Source organism: Passer domesticus, chromosome 30 (assembly GCF_036417665.1).
Source record: "Passer domesticus isolate bPasDom1 chromosome 30, bPasDom1.hap1, whole genome shotgun sequence".
Lineage (NCBI taxonomy): Eukaryota > Metazoa > Chordata > Aves > Passeriformes > Passeridae > Passer > Passer domesticus.
In genome coordinates, this window is record NC_087503.1 from 1,519,188 (window position 1) to 1,540,464 (window position 21,277).

Below are 21,277 nucleotides of genomic sequence, written 5' to 3' on the forward strand. Positions count from 1 at the left end.
CCTGGGCTGCAGAGCTCTCCTGGCTCACAGCAGACATTCAGTCCTTGATCTCGGGGTGACCCCAGACTGGCCAGGCTGTGCCCAGTGAGCTCCACTCCCTGCTGGTCCCTGGCACACCCTGTCCCTGCAGGTCCCCTGTGTTCTCCTGGCAGCTCCCAAGGCCCTCCAGACAAACCTTCCCCTGCCATCAGCCCTGGCACAAGATGCAGAGACCCAGGAAGGTTCAGCACAGACCATTCAGCATCTGATGGGCACTGGCTACCAACAAGCAAAACCTGACCCAGACTTGAGTCCCGCAAAGGCCCCAGAGACCCTGATCTCATCCCACTGAGCCCTGGGAGAACAAGGAACACGAGGAGCCTCTTAGGAGTCCTGAGAGTGACTCTGGAGGGGAGCAAAGCCTTCCTGCCCTGCGCTCAGGAGATGCCCTTTGCTGCTGGAGCTGCTGTGCTGGAGCCCAGCTGTGTCCCAGCAGTGCCCATGGCCTGTCCCTGCCTGAGGCCACAGCACGGACACGCAGCAGGACAGTGACCAAGCTGCCAGAGCACTCCGGCCTGGCACCCACAGCAGGGCTGGGAAGGGGAGTGTGGAGCTGGGAGGAGCAGATGTGGAAAGAGGCAGGGCCATTGTCCCTGGCCATGCTGCTGTGCTGGGAGCCCCTTCCCTCCACCTCTGCTCACAGGCACTGCCCCTGCAGAGCCAGAGAAGGGCTGAGGAAATGCCTTGGACACACAAGTCAGGGAAAACACTTATTTTTATAGAAATGGACTGGGAACAAGCCTCCTGAAATTCTTTGTGCTGCAAAAGAAAAGTAGATGTTCATGTAAAAATGATGAGTAGTACTCCAGTAATTTATGAAAAATATTATAACACCAGAAAAATAATAAGAAAAAGGTCTGAATGAAGAAATGGACAAATAGGAAAAAAACAGCCAAGATTGTAAAGAGTTACCTTCTGAAGGTTCTGGAGGAGAAAAAAAGAGAGTTTACTGCTTCTGAAAAGATAGAGTTATTATTTTCCTCAGGGCATCCTTGAGCTCCTGGTTCCTCAGGCTGTAGATGAGGGGGTTCAGGGCTGGAGACACCACCGAGTACAGAACTGACAAGGCCCGATCCAGGGATGGAGAGGAGATGGCGGGGGGCTTAAGGTGAGCAAAGATAACCGTGCTGACAAACAGAGAGACCACGGCCAGGTGAGGGAGGCAGGTGGAAAAGGCTTTGTGACGTCCCTGCTCAGAGGGGATCCTCAGCACAGCCCTGAAGATCTGCACATAGGAGAAAACAATGAACACAAAACAGCCAAATACCAAACAAGCACTAACTGCACTGAGCCCCAGTTCCCTGAGGTAGGATTGTGAGCAGGAGAGCTTGAGGATCTGGGTGATTTCACAGAAGAACTGCCCCAGGGCATTGCCATGGCAAAGGGGCAGGGAAAATGTATTGGCTGTGTGCATGAGAGCATTGAGAAAGGCACTGGCCCAGGCAGCTGCTGCCATGTGGGCACAAGCTCTGCTGCCCAGGAGGGTCCCGTAGTGCAGGGGTTTGCAGATGGACACGTAGCGGTCGTAGCACATGATGGTCAGGAGGGAAAACTCTGCAGCTAGGAAGAAATACAAAAAAAAGAGCTGTGCAGCACATCCTGTGTAGGAAATGGTGCTGGTGTCCCAGAGGGAATTGTGCATGGCTTTGGGGACAGTGGTGCAGATGGAGCCCAGGTTGCTGAGGGCCAGGTTGAGCAGGAAGAAGAACATGGGCGTGTGCAGGTGGTGGCCGCAGGCTACGGCGCTGATGATGAGGCCGTTGCCCAGGAGGGCAGCCAGGGAGATGCCCAGCAAGAGGCAGAAGTGCAGGAGCTGCAGCTGCCGCGTGTCTGCCAATGCCAGCAGGAGGAAGTGGCTGATGGAGCTGCTGTTGGACATTTGCTGTGGCTGCACATGGGGACCTGTTCATGGAGAAAGGACAGTGACAAGTCAGGAGAGGCTGCTTTGAGCCAAACCTGGGCCATTCCCTGCAGACTGTTCCAGCGGTACTCGCCCACCCTTGTTCCTGCTCTGGGAAAACCTTCACCCAGGTTCCTGCCTGAGCTCCAGTTGTGCTGGCTGAGTGTGCCAGGAGCAGCCAGGCCTGTGCATGGGGGCTCTCAAGGAGCCATCCCTGCCCTGCTGCCCTGGGTTTGTGGCAATGGGGCAGAGGGACAAGGCTGGATATTCAGGATTTGTCAGGGGAATCACTCCTAATGGAGAAAGAATTGGTACCATCTGCACTCACACTTCTGAAGAATGTCAGGAGTTGGGTTTTGGAATTGTTTTAGAAATTCATTCCTGGCTCTCTGAGGTCAGAAATCCCCAGCATTCCTTCTGCACTCAGAGTTTGTCACTGAGAGATGAGAGAGGCAAAGGATTCCCTGTGGCAGATGGAAGGTGAGGAGCTGAATGGGCTTGTTCCCAACTGCCCTGGCTTGGCACCTTTGGCTGCAATCAGAGCACAATCCCACTCCCGGGTCAGCTTGGGATTAACCACACCCTGCCCAGAGCAGAGGGATCCCTGAATGTCTCACCCTCTCTCAAGGTCTCTGGGCAAGGTTTCAGCACCCCCTTGTGCCAAGGACACTCACGGCTCCCTTGGCAAAGCCAGCAGCATTTCCTCAGCTGTGGCAGCTCTGCCCTTTCCCGTGGGACATTCAGGGAACTGCCAGAGGCCCTGGCACAGATTTGCACCCAGGAGGGCAGCTCAGAGCTTGGAAGGGCACAGCAAGGAGATCCCTGGCTGTGCCCATGATGGGATCTCAGGGAGGGGGCTCAGCTCATTCCCTTTCCCATGGACTGCTTTGCCCACAGCCCCACAGGTCCCAGGGAATCTTGGACATCCCTTTCCCATGGACAGCCCTGCCTGGCAGGAATGCCAAGGGCAGTGCCTGACTCAGCTGCTGCAAATGCCAGAGCCTCCCTGAGAGCAGCAGATAACAGTGACAATATCAGGGCAGGGCAGAAACAAGAGAAGATGCTGTGGTGCTGTGCCTGAGAGGGCAGGGCAGAGACAGCCGGGCACTCAGGACAGTGTTCCCGTGCCCAGCTGTGCCCGGCACCTCCCACACACCAACAGTGCCCTCCTGCCCCAGCACTCCTCTCTTCAGCCCCTCTCCTTGCCTGAGCATCTCCCTGGGCCTGGACATTCCCTCCTGAGAGGAGCCTTGTCCCTGCCAGCGCTCACAGAGCCCATCCCACCCTGTGTGCCCTGGCCCCGGCCCTACAGAAACCTGCCTGTGTGCAGGGCCCTGGCTGGGGCAGGCTCTGTGTGCAGGGGGGGAAGGGCAGCTCAGGAGAGCCCTGCTGGGCCCTGCAGAAATGATGCTGCTGCTGTCCAGGGATGAGGAGTGGCTGAGGGCCCTTTGGGAGGCTCCCAGCAGAGAGACTGACCACCCAAAATTACAGTTCTGGAGTCTCTGTAAATGTTCAAACATTCCTTTGGTGATCCTGTGTGTCCCTTTCAACTCAGAATGTTCTGTGATTCTGGGATTACAACTCCTGTTCTGCTACTCTCATCCCCCTGTTGTCTATAATCAAAAGAGAAAAAAACCCCACTTGCAACAGTGAAATAACATTTAAGTAAAAACTGACATTTATTGGAAGCTTCCAGGTGTCCCAGTGGGGATGGGGCACACACTGCCCCTGATTTCAACAATTTATTAACATTGATTAATTAGGATATTTAACAGGAACATCCAATAGGAGACTCAGTTGCCCCAATTACACACCCCTGGATCAACCCATTGGAGTAGGTCCAAATGTTTCTTTGCCTTCATGCTTTATTATAACTGTTCACATTCTGGTCAAAAACCAAAATGTTCTTCTTGTAGGTCTTCTTCCTGATAATAAGACTACACAGTATTTCAGGACTGTATTTAGACAGTCCGCTTATTGTTCTAAAATCTAAGAGAAAAGTTAGGAAATGCATAGAGTTAATTAAGGATTATAATTACAGAAGTATATAATAGTAGTTTAATAGAGTTAATTAAGAGTTCAAGAGATTTAAGTAAGGATTATAGTCTTATAACTATATAATGGAAATTTACAGAGCTAGGAATATATGAAAAAAATTATAAAATGAAAAAATCTTTTTGTCATTAACCCAACTTTCCCATCCTTCTCCAAGCAGGAAAAAGAAAACACTCTCAGAGAAAGCTCCTGATCTTTCCAGCAATGCCAGGCTTACCTTCTTTGGGCAGTGTCCTCCGGAGCAGTGCCCAGGCTGCTCTGGAGCTGGGAGCAGCCCTGCCCCACCCAGCCCCTCTCAGCAGCAGCACCTGCCCTGCTCAGGGTGGCTCCTTCCCCCCACAGCTTCTCCCCAGCGCTGGGAGCAGCTCCCCGGGCCGGCTGAGAGCTGTCACTGGCAGGCAGCAGAGTCCCTGCCCCAGCACAGCGTCCTGGGCTGCAGGAGCCTGCTCTGCAGGACAGCCCTGGGCACCCCTGGCTGCACCCGTGGCTGCTCAGCCCTGCAGCAGAGCCTGGCAACAGGAGCTGCCTGGGGCTGTGCCTCGGCTGGGGCAGCAGGGAAAGCCAGCCCTGCCCTGGGGCCACATCCCTGCCCTGGAGCAGCTCTGAGAGTCCTCCTGAAAGCTCCTAAAAGCTGTGGGATGTGCCAGCTCCAGGATATCCCTGCAGGAACTGCAGCTTCTCTTCCCACAGCCAGGGAATGACTGTTTCAGATGCTAGGGTGATTTCTCCTCTAGTGAGCCCTGAGTGAGCTCTGCTTTGTGCTCCCCAGCCCAGGCTGAATTTAACCCCTCTGTGCCTCTGCACTGTGCCCCGGGGTGCTGCAGGCAGTGCTCCAGCCCTGCTGGGCTGTGCACAGGAGCTGCTCCTGGCCAGAGCTGTCTCTCTGCAGGGCTGCCCTTGCCAGGAGCTGCCTCTGTGCCAGGAGCCTGGCCCAGCTCAGCAGCACAGACACAGCACAAGGACTTGAATGACCCTCTGGGGCTTTGTGCTCAGGCCCTGAACATCAGTCCCTGAGAGGCAGCTGAAGAAACCTCTCCAGAACTCCAAGCCAGAATCCAACTCCAAAGTTTCTTGGACTTTTAATGGGTCCCACTGAGGGACACGACTGAGAATGTGACCCCAGGCCCCAGGCAGAGCAGAGAACTGGAGGCAGTGATGAAAGGTGGGGACAAAGAGAAGCCAAGTCTTGGTGCCCTGGGACACAGCAGCAGGGTCTGTGCCAGCAAGGGCTGGGAGGAGACACCTTGTCCTGAGGCGCTGGGGCCTCCTGGCACAGCCCCAGCCAGGCTGGGCACTGTCAGCCCCTTGTCCTGCCCTCAGCATCCCCCCCTAGCCCACATCCCAGTGGCCTCAAGGATCTGCTGGAAGGAGTCCCTGGGGAGCCTTGCTCAGCAATGGCCCTGGGGGCTCCTGAATGCTCCCAGGGACTGCAGGTTTTTCAAAGGACTTTGGGTTTTCATTTTGCCTTGAATTTCTGATTGGTTTGTGCAATCATGGCCCCAGTTATCTGCTTTAACGAGTCCCTTGAGAGCTTTGTACTGACACTCAGTGGGGCTCATTAATACTTTGAGATACTCAAGGTTTTTAGCGTACTTTGGATTTTCCTTTCCACACTGATTCTTTTAGAAGTTTTTGTGCCATCCTGGTCTCCAATTCTCTCCTCCAAGGAGTCCATGAGGAGCCTGTGTTGGGGATGGACCTTAGTGGGACCCATTCATGCCTTGACACACTTTGGGGTTTTCTTCTGACTTTGACTCCTGGATAGGTTTGTACAACCTCCTCTCATGCCCTGAGGTTCCAGGGCTCAGCTCCAAATGCACCCTGAGGCTTATTAGGATCAAGCAAGTCCTGACAAACCATGGCTCTGCCTTGATTTCCCTCTGGTCTACTGCTGTTCATCACTGCCTGTTGGGGAAATATTTCAAAGATTTTCTATTAAATATATATTCCTATTTTCAAGGATGTCTTTTATTATTTTTCTTATTACACAAGAGGTGATTGAAGCATTCTGTGACTGATATTGATCCAGGGACTCTCCTAAGGAGGTCTGGCCTGTTCGGAGAAGCTGTGCCTTGAGCTCTGACCCTGTGTCAACAACCTTGCTCCACATTCCCCAGCCCCATCCTGTCTCTCCTCACTCACTTGGGATCTGCTTTGCTTGGAGGTCTGACTGCACACAGCCAAAGAGGGGCTTTGTCTTTTTAATTCTTTGAAGCAATCTAAAACTCTTGAGTGTCTCTGTTGAAAACATAGACCCTCCTCAAGGCTGTGCCAAGCCCAAGGTGTCACCCAGGTGTCACCAAGGCCACTCCCGGCCTGCCCTGGGCCAGCTGTGAGGGTGGATCATCATCCCAAACTGCACTGGGCCATTGCAAAATGAGAAATTCTGCCTAGTTTGATGTTGATTTCTGTTAGGGACCGGATATCCCCCCTACCCCAGAGACAATATTTTCTAAAATGTCCTTGTTGACCACACCGGAAACATATTTTTGGGCCCTGTAATTGTTGCTGGGGCCCCTTCAAGGGGAATGGCATGGCCACTAGGGCCTCTGCAACTCCTTGCCCAATGGCCTGGGCTGGTACGGCCACTACGTGTTCTGCTGTCCTGAGGCAATTACAGCCTCAATCATCTGCAGGAGTGTGGGTTCCATCTCTAGTGGAAGGGCACGCAGCCCTTTCTTACATTCCAGGTTGGCATTGGCTACCCCCAATGAGTTTAGTAATTCGTTTTGAGTCTTTTCATCGCGGACTTGTTTCTCTAGTGCTTGTTTAAGGAGATCAATCAATTTCATGCAGGGGTCTGTGGGTTCTTGTCTTATGTTTACATAGTGCAAACTGGGAGTGCTACCATCCGGCATCTGGATTAAAGCTTTCAAAGCCATCTCTTTTATACTTCTTCTACATATAAACTATACTTCTCTGGGGATACCTGCTGCTTGATCATCTGGCAGGCTATGTTGTCCTTTTCCAGCTAGATGGCTGATTGTCAATTGCGCCCATGCCTCATTATTAGCATAGTCTGCTATTAATTGATTTAGTAAACACTTCCATCCCCCTTTCCCACAGGGTGTATTCTGTAGGTGATAAAAACATGGTCATAATATATTTTAAATCATAGGGGGTTACATGTGCCGTGAACATGGCCCTCATTAGGCCATTAAAACAAGGTGAATCCTGCCTCTAGTCTTTAGCTGCCCTACACAGCTCCTTGATTTCCCCATAAACCAATGGCTGATACCTGGGATTCTGCTCCCTTCTTTCATCATGGCCTGGGGCAATGAGGAGTTTCAAGACTATTTGCCAGTCTCCTTCCTTAACTGCTTCCTTCCAGATCCTTTCCCAGGGATCTTCTAGGGTTGAGGGGAGATGTGGCTCTGGGGAATCCAAACTGTCTTCTGGGGAGGAAGAATAACTTGGAGCAGAAACACTTGGATTAGAAATAGTGTGACACTTTGGCTTAGTATCCTTGACCATGGGGTTTATATTGCTGCCGGAGGGTGAGTAACGGGCGCTGCCATTTTGTCATTTTCTGGAGCTGTGGCTCAGGGTGGAGGTGGAATGAATAACAGTGGAGACGTGACCTGCAGTCACAGGGGTGGAGTCTGGAGGTTTGTTCAGAGTGGAAGAGAAGGTTGTGGTAGCAGGAGGTGGAGGAGCCGGATGGAGGCAGGATGGCCAGGCTCTCGAGCCACATTCGGGCTTCTTCCATCTTGGGTCTCCAGGGCACAATGCTCCAAGACAGCGTGGCCATTGCCATCTTGGACCATCATGGAGAGTCTAAGAAAGGCAGGTTTCAGGGGAGGTCCCGGGTTAGGAGTGACTGATGGATCAAGTTTTCGACACACAGCTTGCTGGTGAAGGGTCTCAAGGATGGTGTAGAAGAAGGGGAGCATGCGGGGTGCAATGGGGTCCCTTTTGATCAAAAGGTTGTACAATTTAAATCCCACAGAATCACAAAATTATTTATGGGATGTGGATCCGTATTTTAAAATGACTGTGGCAAAATGGGTGATAAATGTCCTGCATTTTCCCAAACCCACCTGCAATTATCCACATAAGGAAACCATCATCATGCCCACCAATGCTGGCTCAGGTCCCTCGAAGTGATGGGAAATCCACTGGGCCCAGCACAATCCACAATCCTGGGGAGCCCTGGCCTATCTCTCAGCTTACCCCAGCTGACGCAACTGTATGTCAGGGCCCCTGCTCAGGTGCAGTGAGGGTGGCTGCAACAAACCTCTCTGGTTCACTGAGTTAAGAGTGAAGTTGGTGAAAATGAAAACGAGCGGGTTCAATGGAGTTGCCCAAAAAGAACTCCAATAATGGGGTGAAAAACAAAAAACATGGAGAAGTCAAGCCCAGTATGAGGGGAAGATCCAAAGACCTGAGACAAAGCAACAATACATACACTTGGGGGTGGAACACTCTAGAACAATACCCATATAGGGGAAACAAGTAAGCAGTAGGGAAGCAGAACTTGGACAACTTAGCATAACAACACTAAAGGCTTATGGGAGAATTCCCAAGCTCATCCTAAGTTAAACGAATGAATCCCAGGACTTGAAACTCACCCCTGGTTCTTTCAGGACAAAATCTGGCTGACTCTGAGTTACTGCCGGGCTAACTCCCACACTGCTGCTTTGCACTGGCCCCTTGGGACCATGGGGCCCAACAGAGCCACAGTCATGTCCTTGGTTCCATGAGGCTCCAGAGTATCACAATGGTCCCTTGGATCCATGGTGCTCTGCAGTGTCACAATGGCCCCTGCATTTCACAAGGCCACAAAGTGTCACATTGGACTTCATAAGAAGGAAACCACAGAGCCCCCATGTTTCAGGAGCTGAAGAACGGCAGCCACCAGAGGCCAAGGCAAGCCTGACCTGTCTGTCCTGGCAGGTTTGTCTGGCAGCAACCCTTGGATATTCAAAATTATGAATGTGGAATCCTAATGTCAGACATTTGTGCCTGGAGAAGGATGATTTTTTTCCACAAAAAGAAAAGCATAGAGCCCTTTCCAGTGTTTGGAAAACAGGTCAGTACTGGCACTCAGGAGTAAAAGACCATCCAGACCTGTCTGTCCTGGCAGCTTTTCTCTGGCAGCAATCTTTGGATACACAGAAATTTGGAGGTGGAATCCTAATTTTGCCATGGATACCTGGAAAAGATGGACAGTTCTTTTCCATACAAGGGAAAGCCCAGAGCCCCAGTGTTTCAGGGTCAGATGGGAGTGGCCTTCCACATTCCAAGGTCAGACAGACCTGTCAGGTGACTCCTGGGAGGCCAACGCAGCCAGACCTATTTTGTGTTCTCTTGGTTCCACAGGGCCCTGCAGTGTCAAAATGGCTGTATGCTTCCATGAAATCATGCAACATCACAGTGGTTCTCTTGCTTCCATGATGTCCTGTGGCATCATAACGGCCCCTTGGTTACACAAGTGCTTAAGGATCTTAATGGTCTCCATGGTTCGAAAAGGCCCCCCAGTGTCATAATGGTCTTTGTGTTCCATGAAGCTCTGCTGTGTCACCATGGCCCCTTGGTTCTGTTGGGGCCCAGTAGTGCAACAATGGTTCCACAGCTTCCCACAGTGTCACAATGACCCCTTCCCTCCATGAGGCCCTGCAGGGTCACAATGGCTCTGTGGTTCTGTGGGGACGCAGAGTGTCACAATGATTCCATGGGGCCTTGCAATGCCACAATGGTCTCCATGGATCCATGGTGCCCCACAGGATCACAACGGCCCTTTGGCTCCATGAGGCCCTGAAATGCAACAATGGCCTCTTGGTTCCACAAAGCCCTGCTGCTTCTCACTGGCCCCTTGGGACCATGCAGCCCAACAGAGCCACAATGATGTCCTTGGTTTGGTGAGGCTCCACAGTGTCACAATGGTCCCTTGGATCCATGGTACTCTGCAGTGTCACAATGTCCCTGCATTTCACAAGAACCCAAAGTGTTACAATGGTCTCCATGGTTCCTCAAGACCCTTACAGTGTCACAATGATCCCCTTGGTTCCACAAGTTCCTACAGTGTAACAATGCCCTTTGGCTCCACAATGCCCCACAGCTTCTCAGTGGTCTCCACAGGAAGAAAACAGCCGAGCCCCAGGGGCAGATGAGAGGCAGTCACCAGAGGCCAAGACTAGCCAGACCTGACTGGATTGGCAGATTTTGTCTAGGAGAAAGCCTTGGATATAGGAAATTTTAGAGGAGCAATCCTAATTTAAGCCATGGGAGCCTAGACAAAAAAGATAGTTCTTTTCCATAGGAAGGAAAGCACAGAGCCCCAGTGCTTCACAGTCAGATGGGAAGTGGCCCTTGACATGTCAAATTCAGCGGGACCTGTCAGACAGGCCCCAGGAGGTCAAACCAGGCAGACCTGTTCCATGTTCCGCTGATATCATGGGTCCCCACACCATCACAATGGTCTCCTTGATTCCATGAAGTCTGGCAATGTCACAATGGCTTCTTGGTTTCATGAGCCCCAACAGAGTCACAGTGGTCCCTTGGCTCTGTGGGGCCCTGCTGTGTCACAATGACTCCTTGTTTCTATGGGCCCCACAGTTTGATCATTGACCCTTGCTTCCACAGGGCCCCTGAATTGCACAATGGATTCTGTGATTCCATGAAGTTCCACAGTCCCACCATAGTTTCCTTGGACTCGTATTGTCACAAGTGACCCTTGGTTCCATGAGGTTCTGGAGTGTCACCGTGGTCGCTGTCAGAGGCTGGATGAGATCGATGTCCCAAGACACCTCGGGATGCTCGGAATGCCCGTGTGGGGCCAGGACCGGGTGAGGCCTTGGTTTGTGGTGGGACAGAGCCCCGCCCCCAGCCCTGGCAGAGCTGTCAATCACACAGCAGGGGTGGTGCTCTCCCAGCTGTGATTGGCAGCAGAGCAGATGTTGATGGGACAGGAGCCCTGCGGGGCTAGCAGGGACCTGCAGCTTGCAAGGTGCTCTGCTCTCCCTCAGGTGCTCTCGGAGAGATCCAATCCCAGCTGGGCACCTCAGGGCACAAGTGGCACTGCCTGTTCATGGGCACACAGCTGATGTCTGCCTGGAAAGGGGCACAGGTTTTAATACCTGTTAGTGTCATAATATACCAGAAAATATTTTTTATCTGGATTACTTGAGTACTTATAAGAAATGGCAAAGTTTTCCCACCAGGAACAGGAGTTTCCTGGATCTCATGGATTCTTCTACTCATGGCAGGAGAAAAAATACTGATCTTCCCCTCTACCTTTGCCACCAACATTCAGTCTAGTATTTCACTGCCCTCTTTCTTCAGGTGTTTCCGGCTGTCCTGGTTAAATGGCCGTGTCTAAGGACATCTCTTCATTTAGAGCAGCTGGATCTCTGTCCTTCCCCTTGCTCCCAGATTTCCTCCTGCAGCTGTTCTCAGGTCATTCCAATGTGTGTCCTTTGACTGGCTTCATGCTTTGAGCATCAGGGAGCTGCCCAATTTCTCTGAAGTTTTAATACCTCCCTAGTCAGCATCTTACTTGTAGTTTTATCTTTTCTATCACCTCTTCTTAAGTCTCTGTTGAAAATCCTTCCTGTATGGCAATGCCTTGTGGATGGTGGACATGTCAGATGTTGCTGGGATGTCACAAGGAGCTCAGGAAAGGGTTTGATATTTCTTAAATTTTATCATGTTCACTTTTTTTATGTTGTCCATGAAGAGAAACCCTTCTGTGCCTCTGAATCTCACCAGTTCCTGGTCCCTCCAAGGGCACAAACATGATGAGTTGTGGTTCCCACTCCAGTGGCTGCACTTGGATCTCCCTCCATAGCCAGAGCAGAGCTCCCTTGTCTCAGAAAGTGCCTGGCAAAGGAGAGATGAAGGAAACAGGACAGGCTGCGGGGATCAGGGGCAGGGCACTGCCAGGGAGAAGAATGACTTTTGCATTTGATGGAGCTGTGCCTTCCCTTGGCTTTGTTGGCTGACAATCAATGAACATCCCTCTGTGTCTCGGGCAGCTCCTTCTCCAAGGAAAGCAGGTGGGAGTTGGAGCCAAGGAGCTGAAAGCTGCAGTTGCAGCCTGGGCTGGAGGGAGCTGAGATTTGCACAAGGCTGCTCTGAGTGCCAGGGCTTGGATGGGGGAAATGGTGGGGTGGGGGTAGGGACAGAGTCTGGTTGACTGTCAGCCATAAAGAGTCTTGATTTTCATATCTATTCAGACTGCATGAGGAAATACTTGGATTCGGTGCCAATTGGAGATTGCACATATCAGTTTGTTCAGAGAAAAAAAAAAACCTAAACAGGACCTAAAAAATGTTTTCTCACTGTCGTTTTAAATAGAATATATTCAGTTTGAATAGGCTTCTGAAATCTGTCTAATTAACCACAAATGATTTGAAATCTGAAATCAAATTATTCCCAGAGGCTTGGCTTGTTAAGGTGTTCTGAATGTTAATGAGCCCTGGGACACTGAATTCCTGCAGTGAAGAGCTGCAGGCTGAACAAGCCTCTGGAGCAGTGAAATCCAGCAGCAGCCTCCAAGGTGCTGAGGATGTCAGTAGCCCCCACTGAGGCCATCCCTGCCCAGAGACCGTGGGGGAATGGGCAGACAAGGAGAGCGTCCCTGGGGCTGGGCCAGCAGAACTCAGAGGCACCAGCGGCTCCAGCTGGGCAATGGAGTGTGGAATGTGGCTGGGAAAGCCCTGCCTGGGCTGTGCCAAGCAGGACAGACAAGCCCGGACTCCCATCCCCCAAACAACTCTCTCAATGAGATATTTAAAAGGAATTACAATTACTTGTGTATTCTGAGTTGGACTCCCTGGAGAAATACCAACAGGAGTTTCTCAGAAGCTCAAAATAACCAAACAGCCATTACTAGCAACTTTAGAAAATCAGAGAAACTTTGGCAAAAAGTTTAGTATAAGATTGTAGTGATTTTAGTTTTTTAAATTAAGATTTTTCTAATTTTTAGATTTCTTAGTTAATGTATTGATGAGTGAGGTGGATTTTAGTGTCGGTTAATTATTTATGTATTTATTTTTTTGTGAAATAGGATTAGGAGAAAAGTAAAGTAAGTTTAAAATTATAAGTTGGTATAAATAAATTTTTATTATAAATAAATAAAAGAAAAAATGTAGTAAGAATTAAAATAAACTCTTTAGAACACGTTTTTGCTTTAGACCTTTGTTTTTTACTGACAGTGTAAAGAAACTAAACTTAAAATTTCTAGTTAGTTTATTCTTTCTAGAATAGTCTTTTTTAGTTTTCTTAGGGAGAGAAATTTTTCTTGTTAAGGTTTGGAGATTTGGTTTACAAGAGGAAAAACTAGATTTTTTTTTGTGGCTCTTAATTTTGTCATGGATAACAGTTGTCTGGGGAACTTTGTTATTGTGAAGTTGTTTTTATTGCTACAAGTTTTTTTTACAGCTTGTTGATGGGCCATGTTGCCGTATGGGGTACTGTTTTTAAGATGAGTTCCTTAAAGGTAAAAGTTTTTATTACTTACTTTTAAAATTACTTATATATCTGGGAATAGAGATCTTCTCTTGGGGGTACTGGACTACTTTTTTTTTCAGCTTAAACTTTTGATGAAATTACAGTTATTTTAACATTTGTTTATTTTAATATGCAGGTTTTTGTTTTATATTAATTTATTTTTTATAGTTTTATGTGTTATAAAGAAAAAGAGATTTTTCTCCATAGTTTATAAGATTATTTTCTTTTTAAGATTAAGGTATTTTTTCTGTTTTTTGTTTGTTTGGTTTTTTTTATTTGGGATTTAAATTCTTCTTTACTGACTTTGATGGTTTCATGTTGTTTTTTTATATGCTTGTATTTTTTTTTAATTTTACTCGAGGGAGGATTGAAGTATTGAAAGGATTAACACCTGACCGGCTGGTAACTTCTGGTGGGAGTTGTGCTTGGGTTGTGTTAGGACTGGTTTTATGGTTGGTTTTTGGGGTTTTTTGTGTTTAATTTCAGTTGTAGGGTTATTTTGTATGGGTTCTAGCTTGTAGGTGTTTGGTTTTAGTTGTGTTGGGGGAGGGCACTTGATGGTAATCTTTTAACAAATTCAATTGACCTATCTGGTCAAAGCTGAACTGGACAGCCTGCAAGGGTGATGGGTTTTTCTTAATAGTGTAGTATAGTATACTAAAGTGATTGATCAGCCTTCTGGAATAATGGAGTTGTGAATGCTAATTATTAATTACCCAGCAGGAACCCATGCTATGATAAAGCACAGAGCCTTTCCCAGTGTTTTGGGGACAGGTGAGAGGTGACCCTCATGAAACCATTGCCGGCCAGACTTGACCTGGCAATATTCTTACAGGAACAATGCCTAGATATAAGGAAATTTGGAGGTGAAATCCCAATTGTGGCCGTATGTTCCTGGAGGAGAAGGAGAGTTCTTTACCACACAGAGCACCAGTGTTTCAGCAGCAGATAAGATGTGACATACCAAGGTCAGCTGGACCAGTCAGGCAGTCTACAGGAGGCCAAACCAGCCAGTGCTGTTCTGTGTCCCCTTGGTTCTATGGGGCCCCATAGTGTCACAATGACACCTTGGTTACACGAGGCCTTGAAATGTCACAATGGTGCCTTTAATCCATGGGGCCCCGCAGTGTCATAATGATGCCTTGATTCCATGGGGTTCAGCAGAGTCACAATGGCCCCTTGGTTCAATGAGGTCACACAATGTCAAAATGGACCCTAGGTACCAGAAGGCCCCACACTGTCACAATGGCCCAAATGATTCCATGGGACCTTGCAGTGTCACAATGGTCCCAATGATTCCATGGGACCTTGCAGTGTCACACTGGCCCTTTGGACCCTGGGGGTTTGGGTTGTCACAATGGTCTCCTTTGCTCCACAGTGTCACAATGGACCATTGATGACAGGAAGCCCCTCTGTGTCACCCTGGAGCTTTGGTTCCATGCAGCCCTGCAGTGTCACAAAGGCCTCCTGGTTTCATGAGGCCCCAGAGTATCACAATGGTCCTCTTGGTTCTGTGGGGACCCCCAGGGTCACAATGGTCTCACTGGTTCCATGAGGCCTCACAGCTTCACAAAGCTTTGCTTTTTCCATGGGCCCTCATAGTGTCACAATGGTCTCACTGGTCCCATGAGTCCCCTCAATGTCACAATGGCCCCCTGGTTCCATGAAGCTGTGAAGAGTCTTAATAGTCTCTCCATGGTTCCATGAGGCCTTGCAACGTCAGAATTATCTCCACAATTTTCCATGATGCCCCAGTGTCACAATGGTCCCTTGGTCTCACAGGGCCCCACAGTGTCACCATGGTCCCTTGCTTCCATGGGCCCTGTGCTGCTGCATTCCCCCCTCCCCTTCTCAGGCCGCCCTGCCAGCTCAGAAATGCTCCTTGGGCCTCAGCCTTGGCCAACAGCCCCTGGGCTCAGCTCCTCTGCAGCTCAGCACAAACACTGTCTGCTCCAGGCACTGCTGCTGCCCAACCAGCTCCTGCTTGCTGGAGGAGCAGCCCTGGGAACTGGTTTTGTTCCCTCAGTGGCACAACATCCCTGTTCTCACACTGCCAAAGAAAGCTGTTGATGCCAAGTGCGGCCAGGATGAACCATTGCTGTGACTGCAGCCCCTCTCTCGGGGCCGTACAAACAGCGCTGCAAAAGGAGCCCCTTGGAGCTCTCCTGGGCCAGCGACTCCCTCTGAGTGGGGCCTCTCCCAGCCGGGAACTCTCCTGTTTGCTGCACTCGGGGATCCTGAACAACGAGGGAGCCTGGGCCGATCCCCCCACTCCTCCAGGCTCAACCCTTCACCCACTGGGGAGATGCCAAAGCATCCACAGGGAGCATTTCCTGCCCTCAGGGGAATTTCTCACAGGTGCCTTGCACTGACTCTTTGTGTCTGTGTGCACACAGGAGTGCCTGTGCTGGGGAAATGTGGCAGAAATGCTGCTCTCGGAGGGGTTGGAGTGCCTTGGATAGCTGAGCCAGTCAGGCCTGTAAGAAAGGTTAAGTAACAAGGTCTAAGTGAAGTTAAATTATCTAAGAGTTGTTCTTTTGCTAAGTCATTATGTTTACTATAAGTTAATAGCCGAGTTAAATAGTATTAAATGTTATTCCCCTGTTAAATTTCAAAGTCATATGTTATAAATTAGGTTAAATACTGCTAAACTCTCTTCTTCTGCTAAATTGTGATGTTGAAGGTATCAGTTAAGGTTAAAATGAAGTCAAGTTCTGTTCAGTTTGAGCTCTGTTACACTTTTAGGCTGTATTCCTTTTATCCTTGCCGTCACTGTCCTTGTGTCACACACACACGCACACACAAAGGGACAGTTTTTTGTTCATTTCTGGTTTGATTGTGTGGAGGTTTTTTTGGTTTTGTTGTTGCTTTGTTTCTTTGTTGTGCCTGAAGTGTTCAGTCAGGAGTGCCTCTTGCCAAGGAACTTTGTGGTGCTGTCACGTAATTTTAAATCTGGTTGTTGCTGATTTTTTGTCGAGGATTTTTTCAGCGTTCTCAAGCCCTCGTTCCTAGCAGGGTGAAGGAGCCCTGGCCCAGGCTCTGGCCCTGGGGGACACGGGGACGCTGCCGGGGGGTCCCTGTCCCCCTGTCCCACCCCCCAGTGCCCCGGCCCCCCGTCCCTGTGTCAGGCTCTGGGGTCGATCTCGTGGAACATCCTCGGGGGGAGGCTGCGGCGCCAGGGGTGGGGGGACCCGGGGGGACAGGGGACCCCTCTGTGCACGAGCAGGGTTGGACTGCTCTGGGGGAACTGTGAGGGGGGCTGGGGCAGAGTGACCTCCCCAGTGACCTCACAGTGCCCCCTGTGATGTCACCCAGCCCCTGTGATGACACACAGCCCCTTTGTGATGACACAGCCCTCATTATGATGTCACAGTTAATCTTGTGATATTACACATCCTCCCCTGGGATGTCACACAGCCATTCTGTGATGTCACAACCCCTGTGTGATGTCACACAGGTGCCCTGTGATGGCAGAATCCATTCTATGATGTCACAAAGCCTACTCTATGATGTCACAGGCAACTCTGTGATGACACACTACTGCTCTGTGATGTCACAGGCTGCTCTGTGATGTCACAAAGCCCCTTCATGATATCACCGGGCCAGTGCTAGAATATCACTCTGTGATACCATAAAGCTGCTCTGTGATGTCACAGAAAATTTGGTGATGTCACAAAGTCACCATGTGATGTCACAGTCTGTTCTGTAATGTCACATCTGGCTCTATGATGTTACTTAGTCACCTAGTGATGTCACAACCCACTCTCTGATGTCACAGAGCCGCCTTCCATGACGACAGAGTGTGCTCCATGGCCTCACACCCTACTCTATGACATTACAGAGACTTCTGTGATGTCACAACCCCCTCAGTGATGTCAAAAAACCCTCTCTGTGATACCATATTGCCACTCTCTAGTATCACAGCACACACTGTGACCTTACAGCCTGCTCTATGATGTCATACAGCCATGCCATGATGTCACAGCCTGCTCTGGGATGTCACACAGTCCCCTCCATGATGCTGTAGTTGCTCAATGACCTCACACAACAAACTCTGTGATGTCATAGACCAACCTGGGACCTCACACAGCCCACTCTGTGCTGTCACACAGACCCTTGCTGACATCACAGCTGCTCTGTGCCTCCATGACACAGCCAGAGAGGTGCCGCTGTGACACAGCCCCCTCTGGGACATCCCCCAGCCCCTGCCAGTGCTGAGCCCCTGTCAGCTCTGTCTGTGCCCTGCTGGTGTCCCTGAGCTGCCCTGGCAGTGCCCCAGCCCTGCTGGGCTGTGCACAGGAGCTGTTCCCGGCCAGAGCTGTCTCTCTGCAGCGCTGCCCTTGCCAGGAGCTGCCTCTGGGCCAGGAGCCCGGCCCAGCTCAGCAGCACAGACACAGCAGCAGGACTTTAATGACCCTCTGGGGCTTTGGTGCTCTTTGTGTCTGCCATGGCCAAAGTGCTGCCCAAGTTGGCTCTGTCAGGGCCTTGCAGCTGCTGCCCATCCCTGTGCCCTGTGCAGCCCAGGCTGTCCTACGGTGTCCCTGCCCTGCGCCTCTGTCCCTGCAGGCTGTCGTCATCCCCCGGCTGCCCCACCTGGCTGGCCCCTTCCTTTGCTGACAGCTCTGCCTCCTGCCTGCCTCTGCCCACACAAAGCCTTGGGCTGCTCCAGGCTCTGAATGGGGGATATCTTGCACCACAGCCTTGCCCTGGGAAGGAAATTCCTTTCTCCTGGTGTCCAGTCTGGGCCTCCCCAGCTGCCCTTGGTGCCATTATCTCTTTCTCTGGCTGTTTTACACAATAAAGAAAAACTCCAGGATGTTTGAAACCACCCTTCAATCCCTCCCTGGCTGCTCTTATTCTGTCCTCAGTCTCCACACCACTGAGCCCAGAGTCTGCCGCCTCTCCCTGCTGGTTATGGGATGAGGCCTCCAAAACATATCCTGAGAGGTTTTTGCGTCCTCTCCAAGGTCTGTGAAAATGAAAAAAGTAGTCAAAGTTATTTTCTCCCAAATCTTGCAGTGACAGAACAAGGCTCAGTATCTTTGAGCTGAATGAGGGCAGATTTACAATTGTTTAAAGGAGAAAATATTTTACATTTATGAGAATGGCACAAAACTGCAACTGTTCTTCCAGGGAAGTGGATTCCCCATCTCAGGAATTATGCAGAGCAAGAGCTTTGTACAACTGACCCAGTGAAACACACTCATCCCCAAGCACAGAATTCCTCTGCCTGCTACGGGCTCCAACAACTACAGCAAGGCCCTGTTCACTTCAAAATTGCTTCCTAGAGCAGAATAATCTAATAATTGTTTTAGCTCCGATACAGTGGAGTAAATAACTCATTTTATAAAATTTAGTCTGTGGTGTAAACGAACTATACTGTCTAGTCATGATCAGAATCAATCAGAGCTGTATTTACATAAATTTATCTAGTATTCCATTGTTAATTCTGTGGGACAAATTGCATTAAGGTTCAGTTCCACCTGTCCAATCTTTTATACCTTTGGCAAAGGACCCGCTCCCAAGGCTGTTGCCATGGCCAGCAGGGCTGGGCCCAGCTGGGATCCTCGCTTTCCACGGGCCAGGGTTTAGGAATGGGATTCCCCAATTTTCTGCTCCCGCTAAAACCACGCTGCTGCTCCCTGCCCTCCCGCCTTCCATGGAAAGCACAAAAAGGAATGATCCCGGGCTGGGATAAGAAAAATTTATTGGGAACAGCAACGAGATAAAAAACAAAAAGAAACAAAAATAATATTGACAACAGAAGGGCTATGAAAAAGGGAAAACTGCAACACAAGGACTGTCTCTTCCCGGCCACAATTTCCTCCTCCCTGCAAAGGATAATCTTCTCCTCGGGGAGAGAGAGAGACCCTTTCCTGCCCCTGGCAATGACTTGAGGTGAGAGTGAATGTAATGACACGGCCCTGGCCAGACCCTCATGTTCTTTGATCCCACATCATGTCATTGGCAGGGGCAGGAAAAGAGACAGGTGTCTTCCCAGCATGGATCACAGGGAACATGGATCACCATGGCTCTTCCCAACATGGGTCCTCCAATGAGGGATGAAGCTGGAGCAGGGCACAAAGCTCTCCCTGAAGTTGGGGCATTTGCAGGGCTTGCCTTACTGGTGCTTCCGTTGGTGTCTGGTCAAGTCAGAGCTCTGGGTGAATCCCTTCCCACACGTGGCACACTCATACGGCCTCTCCCCAGTGTGGATGCGCTGGTGCCTGACGAGGGTGAAGTTGTGCTTGAAGCCCTTCCCACAGTCGGGGCAGCGGAAGGACCTCTCCTCATTGTGAATCCGCTCATGCAGGTGGAGATTTGAGCTGGTCTGAAACCTCTTCTGACACATGCAGCACTCGTAGGGCCTCTCCCCAGTGTGGATGCGCTGGTGGGTGATGAGGTGGGAATTGCGCTTGAAGCCCTTCCCACAATCTGGGCAGCAGAAGGGCCTCTCATCGGTGTGAATCCGCTGGTGTCTGAGGAGATCTGAGCTGATCCGAAACCTCTTCTGGCACTCAGGACACTCATAGGGCCTCTCCCCAGTGTGGATGCGTTGGTGGGTCACAAGGGTGGATCTGTAGCTGAAGCCCTTCCCACATTCCCCACACTCGTAGGCCCATTCCCCAGTGTGGATCATCTGGATCAGGGTGCTGCTCTGCCTGAAGCTCTTCCCACACTCCAAGCACTTGTAGGGCTGCTCCCCATCATGAAGCTTCTCACAGACCTCCAGCTCTGAGCTCTGGCTAAAGCTCTCTCCACCTTCCTGGCCCAGGGTGTGTCTTTCCTCCTCAGAGTACCCTGGGCTGGGTTTGGAGCCCCTCATCCTATGGGATCTCTGTGTCTTTTCTTCCCCATTGGATTCCTGTGCCTTGGAGCCACTCAAAATGGCCTCTTCCATGAGGTTCTGCCGTGGGGATTTGTCCTCCCTGGTCTCCATCCTCATCTCCTTGTCTGGGGGAGGAAGAACAAGGAGAGGATGGGATTTGCCTCTGTGCCACAGGGAAAGGGATAGAGATCCTTCCAGGGCTTCCCCAGCAGGATGGTGTTGGCTGCAGGTTTGTCCTGCAGCCGGGGGCCATGCTGGGCTGGGAGATGGAGCAGGAGAGAGGGGGAAAGGGGCACTGACTACCTCCTCACCTGCCTGCGTGTCCCGGGGAATCTTTCCCTTAAGCTCAGCCTTCTCCTCCATCTGGCAGTGGTTTTGAGATGGGAAATTCTGTTTTGGGAGGAAAACAAGAGATGAGTGCATTGAATTTTGCACTGGTTTGCGGGCAAACCAGGTGGAGAATCTAAGACAGAATTACAATTTAATAAGAAAATTAAGATCAAGGCAATGATACAGAAACACGGCCTTAAACTGACACAGTCAGGATATAACCTGACACCCTGTTGCTCAGGGTGGTGGCAGCAGTCCCATTAAATGGTGGCTGCAGTCCTGTTGCAGTGATGAAGTGATTCTGTCAAAGCAGTGATCCTGTAGTAGGGTCTGGTCTTCCTCTGAAGGTCCAGTGGTGCTTATGGAGCTCTTGTCCTCTGGGAACCCAGTACGCAAGGTGCTACCGGTGTTGCAAGGCTCAGCTTATATCCAGGTAGGAATTATTGGCTCATCCCCCTGGGCGGAGCATCCCACAATGGGATGATGTCATTTTATCAGCCCTGCAGGGACACTCAATGGCCCATTCACAGAAGATGGCCCCTGGAGGTTGTTATCAGGGCTCATACATGGAAGAGATAAAGAACACTGCCCTGTCACACTTGCCCCACCCCAGGGGAGGTCTCTGTCCCTGTCATTCCCTTGTTGTCCCCCCTTTTCTCTTCTCTTTCCAT

At 50.4% G+C, this 21,277-nt stretch overlaps 1 protein-coding gene across 1 annotated transcript; it reads right to left on the reverse strand.

The window, feature by feature from the left end:
• Positions 1 to 985: 985 nt before the first annotated feature.
• LOC135287560 (olfactory receptor 14J1-like) lies at positions 986 to 20,639 on the reverse strand. The gene is made up of 3 exons (XM_064400852.1): positions 20,588 to 20,639; positions 19,628 to 19,882; positions 986 to 1,941 (listed from the first exon to the last, which is right to left on the reverse strand). Exons 1-3 carry the CDS (start codon positions 20,637 to 20,639, stop codon positions 986 to 988), a joined length of 1,263 nt encoding a protein of 420 aa, XP_064256922.1.
• Between the last annotated feature and the right edge of the window lie 638 nt (positions 20,640 to 21,277).

Bases quoted from the DNA above. Each gene is read 5' to 3' on its own strand.
- LOC135287560 (XM_064400852.1), bottom strand. From the start codon at position 20,639: ATGGAGGAGAAGGCTGAGCTTAAGGGAAAGATTCCCCGGGACACGCAG. The intron at 19,883-20,587 runs GTGAGGAGGTAG...TCTGCTGCCCAG, and splicing joins TCCCCGGGACACGCAGGCAG to ATTGTGGGAAGGGCTTCAAG. The intron at 1,942-19,627 runs GTGGGAAGGGAT...CTCCATGAACAG, and splicing joins GCCGTATGAGTGTGCCACGT to GTCCCCATGTGCAGCCACAG.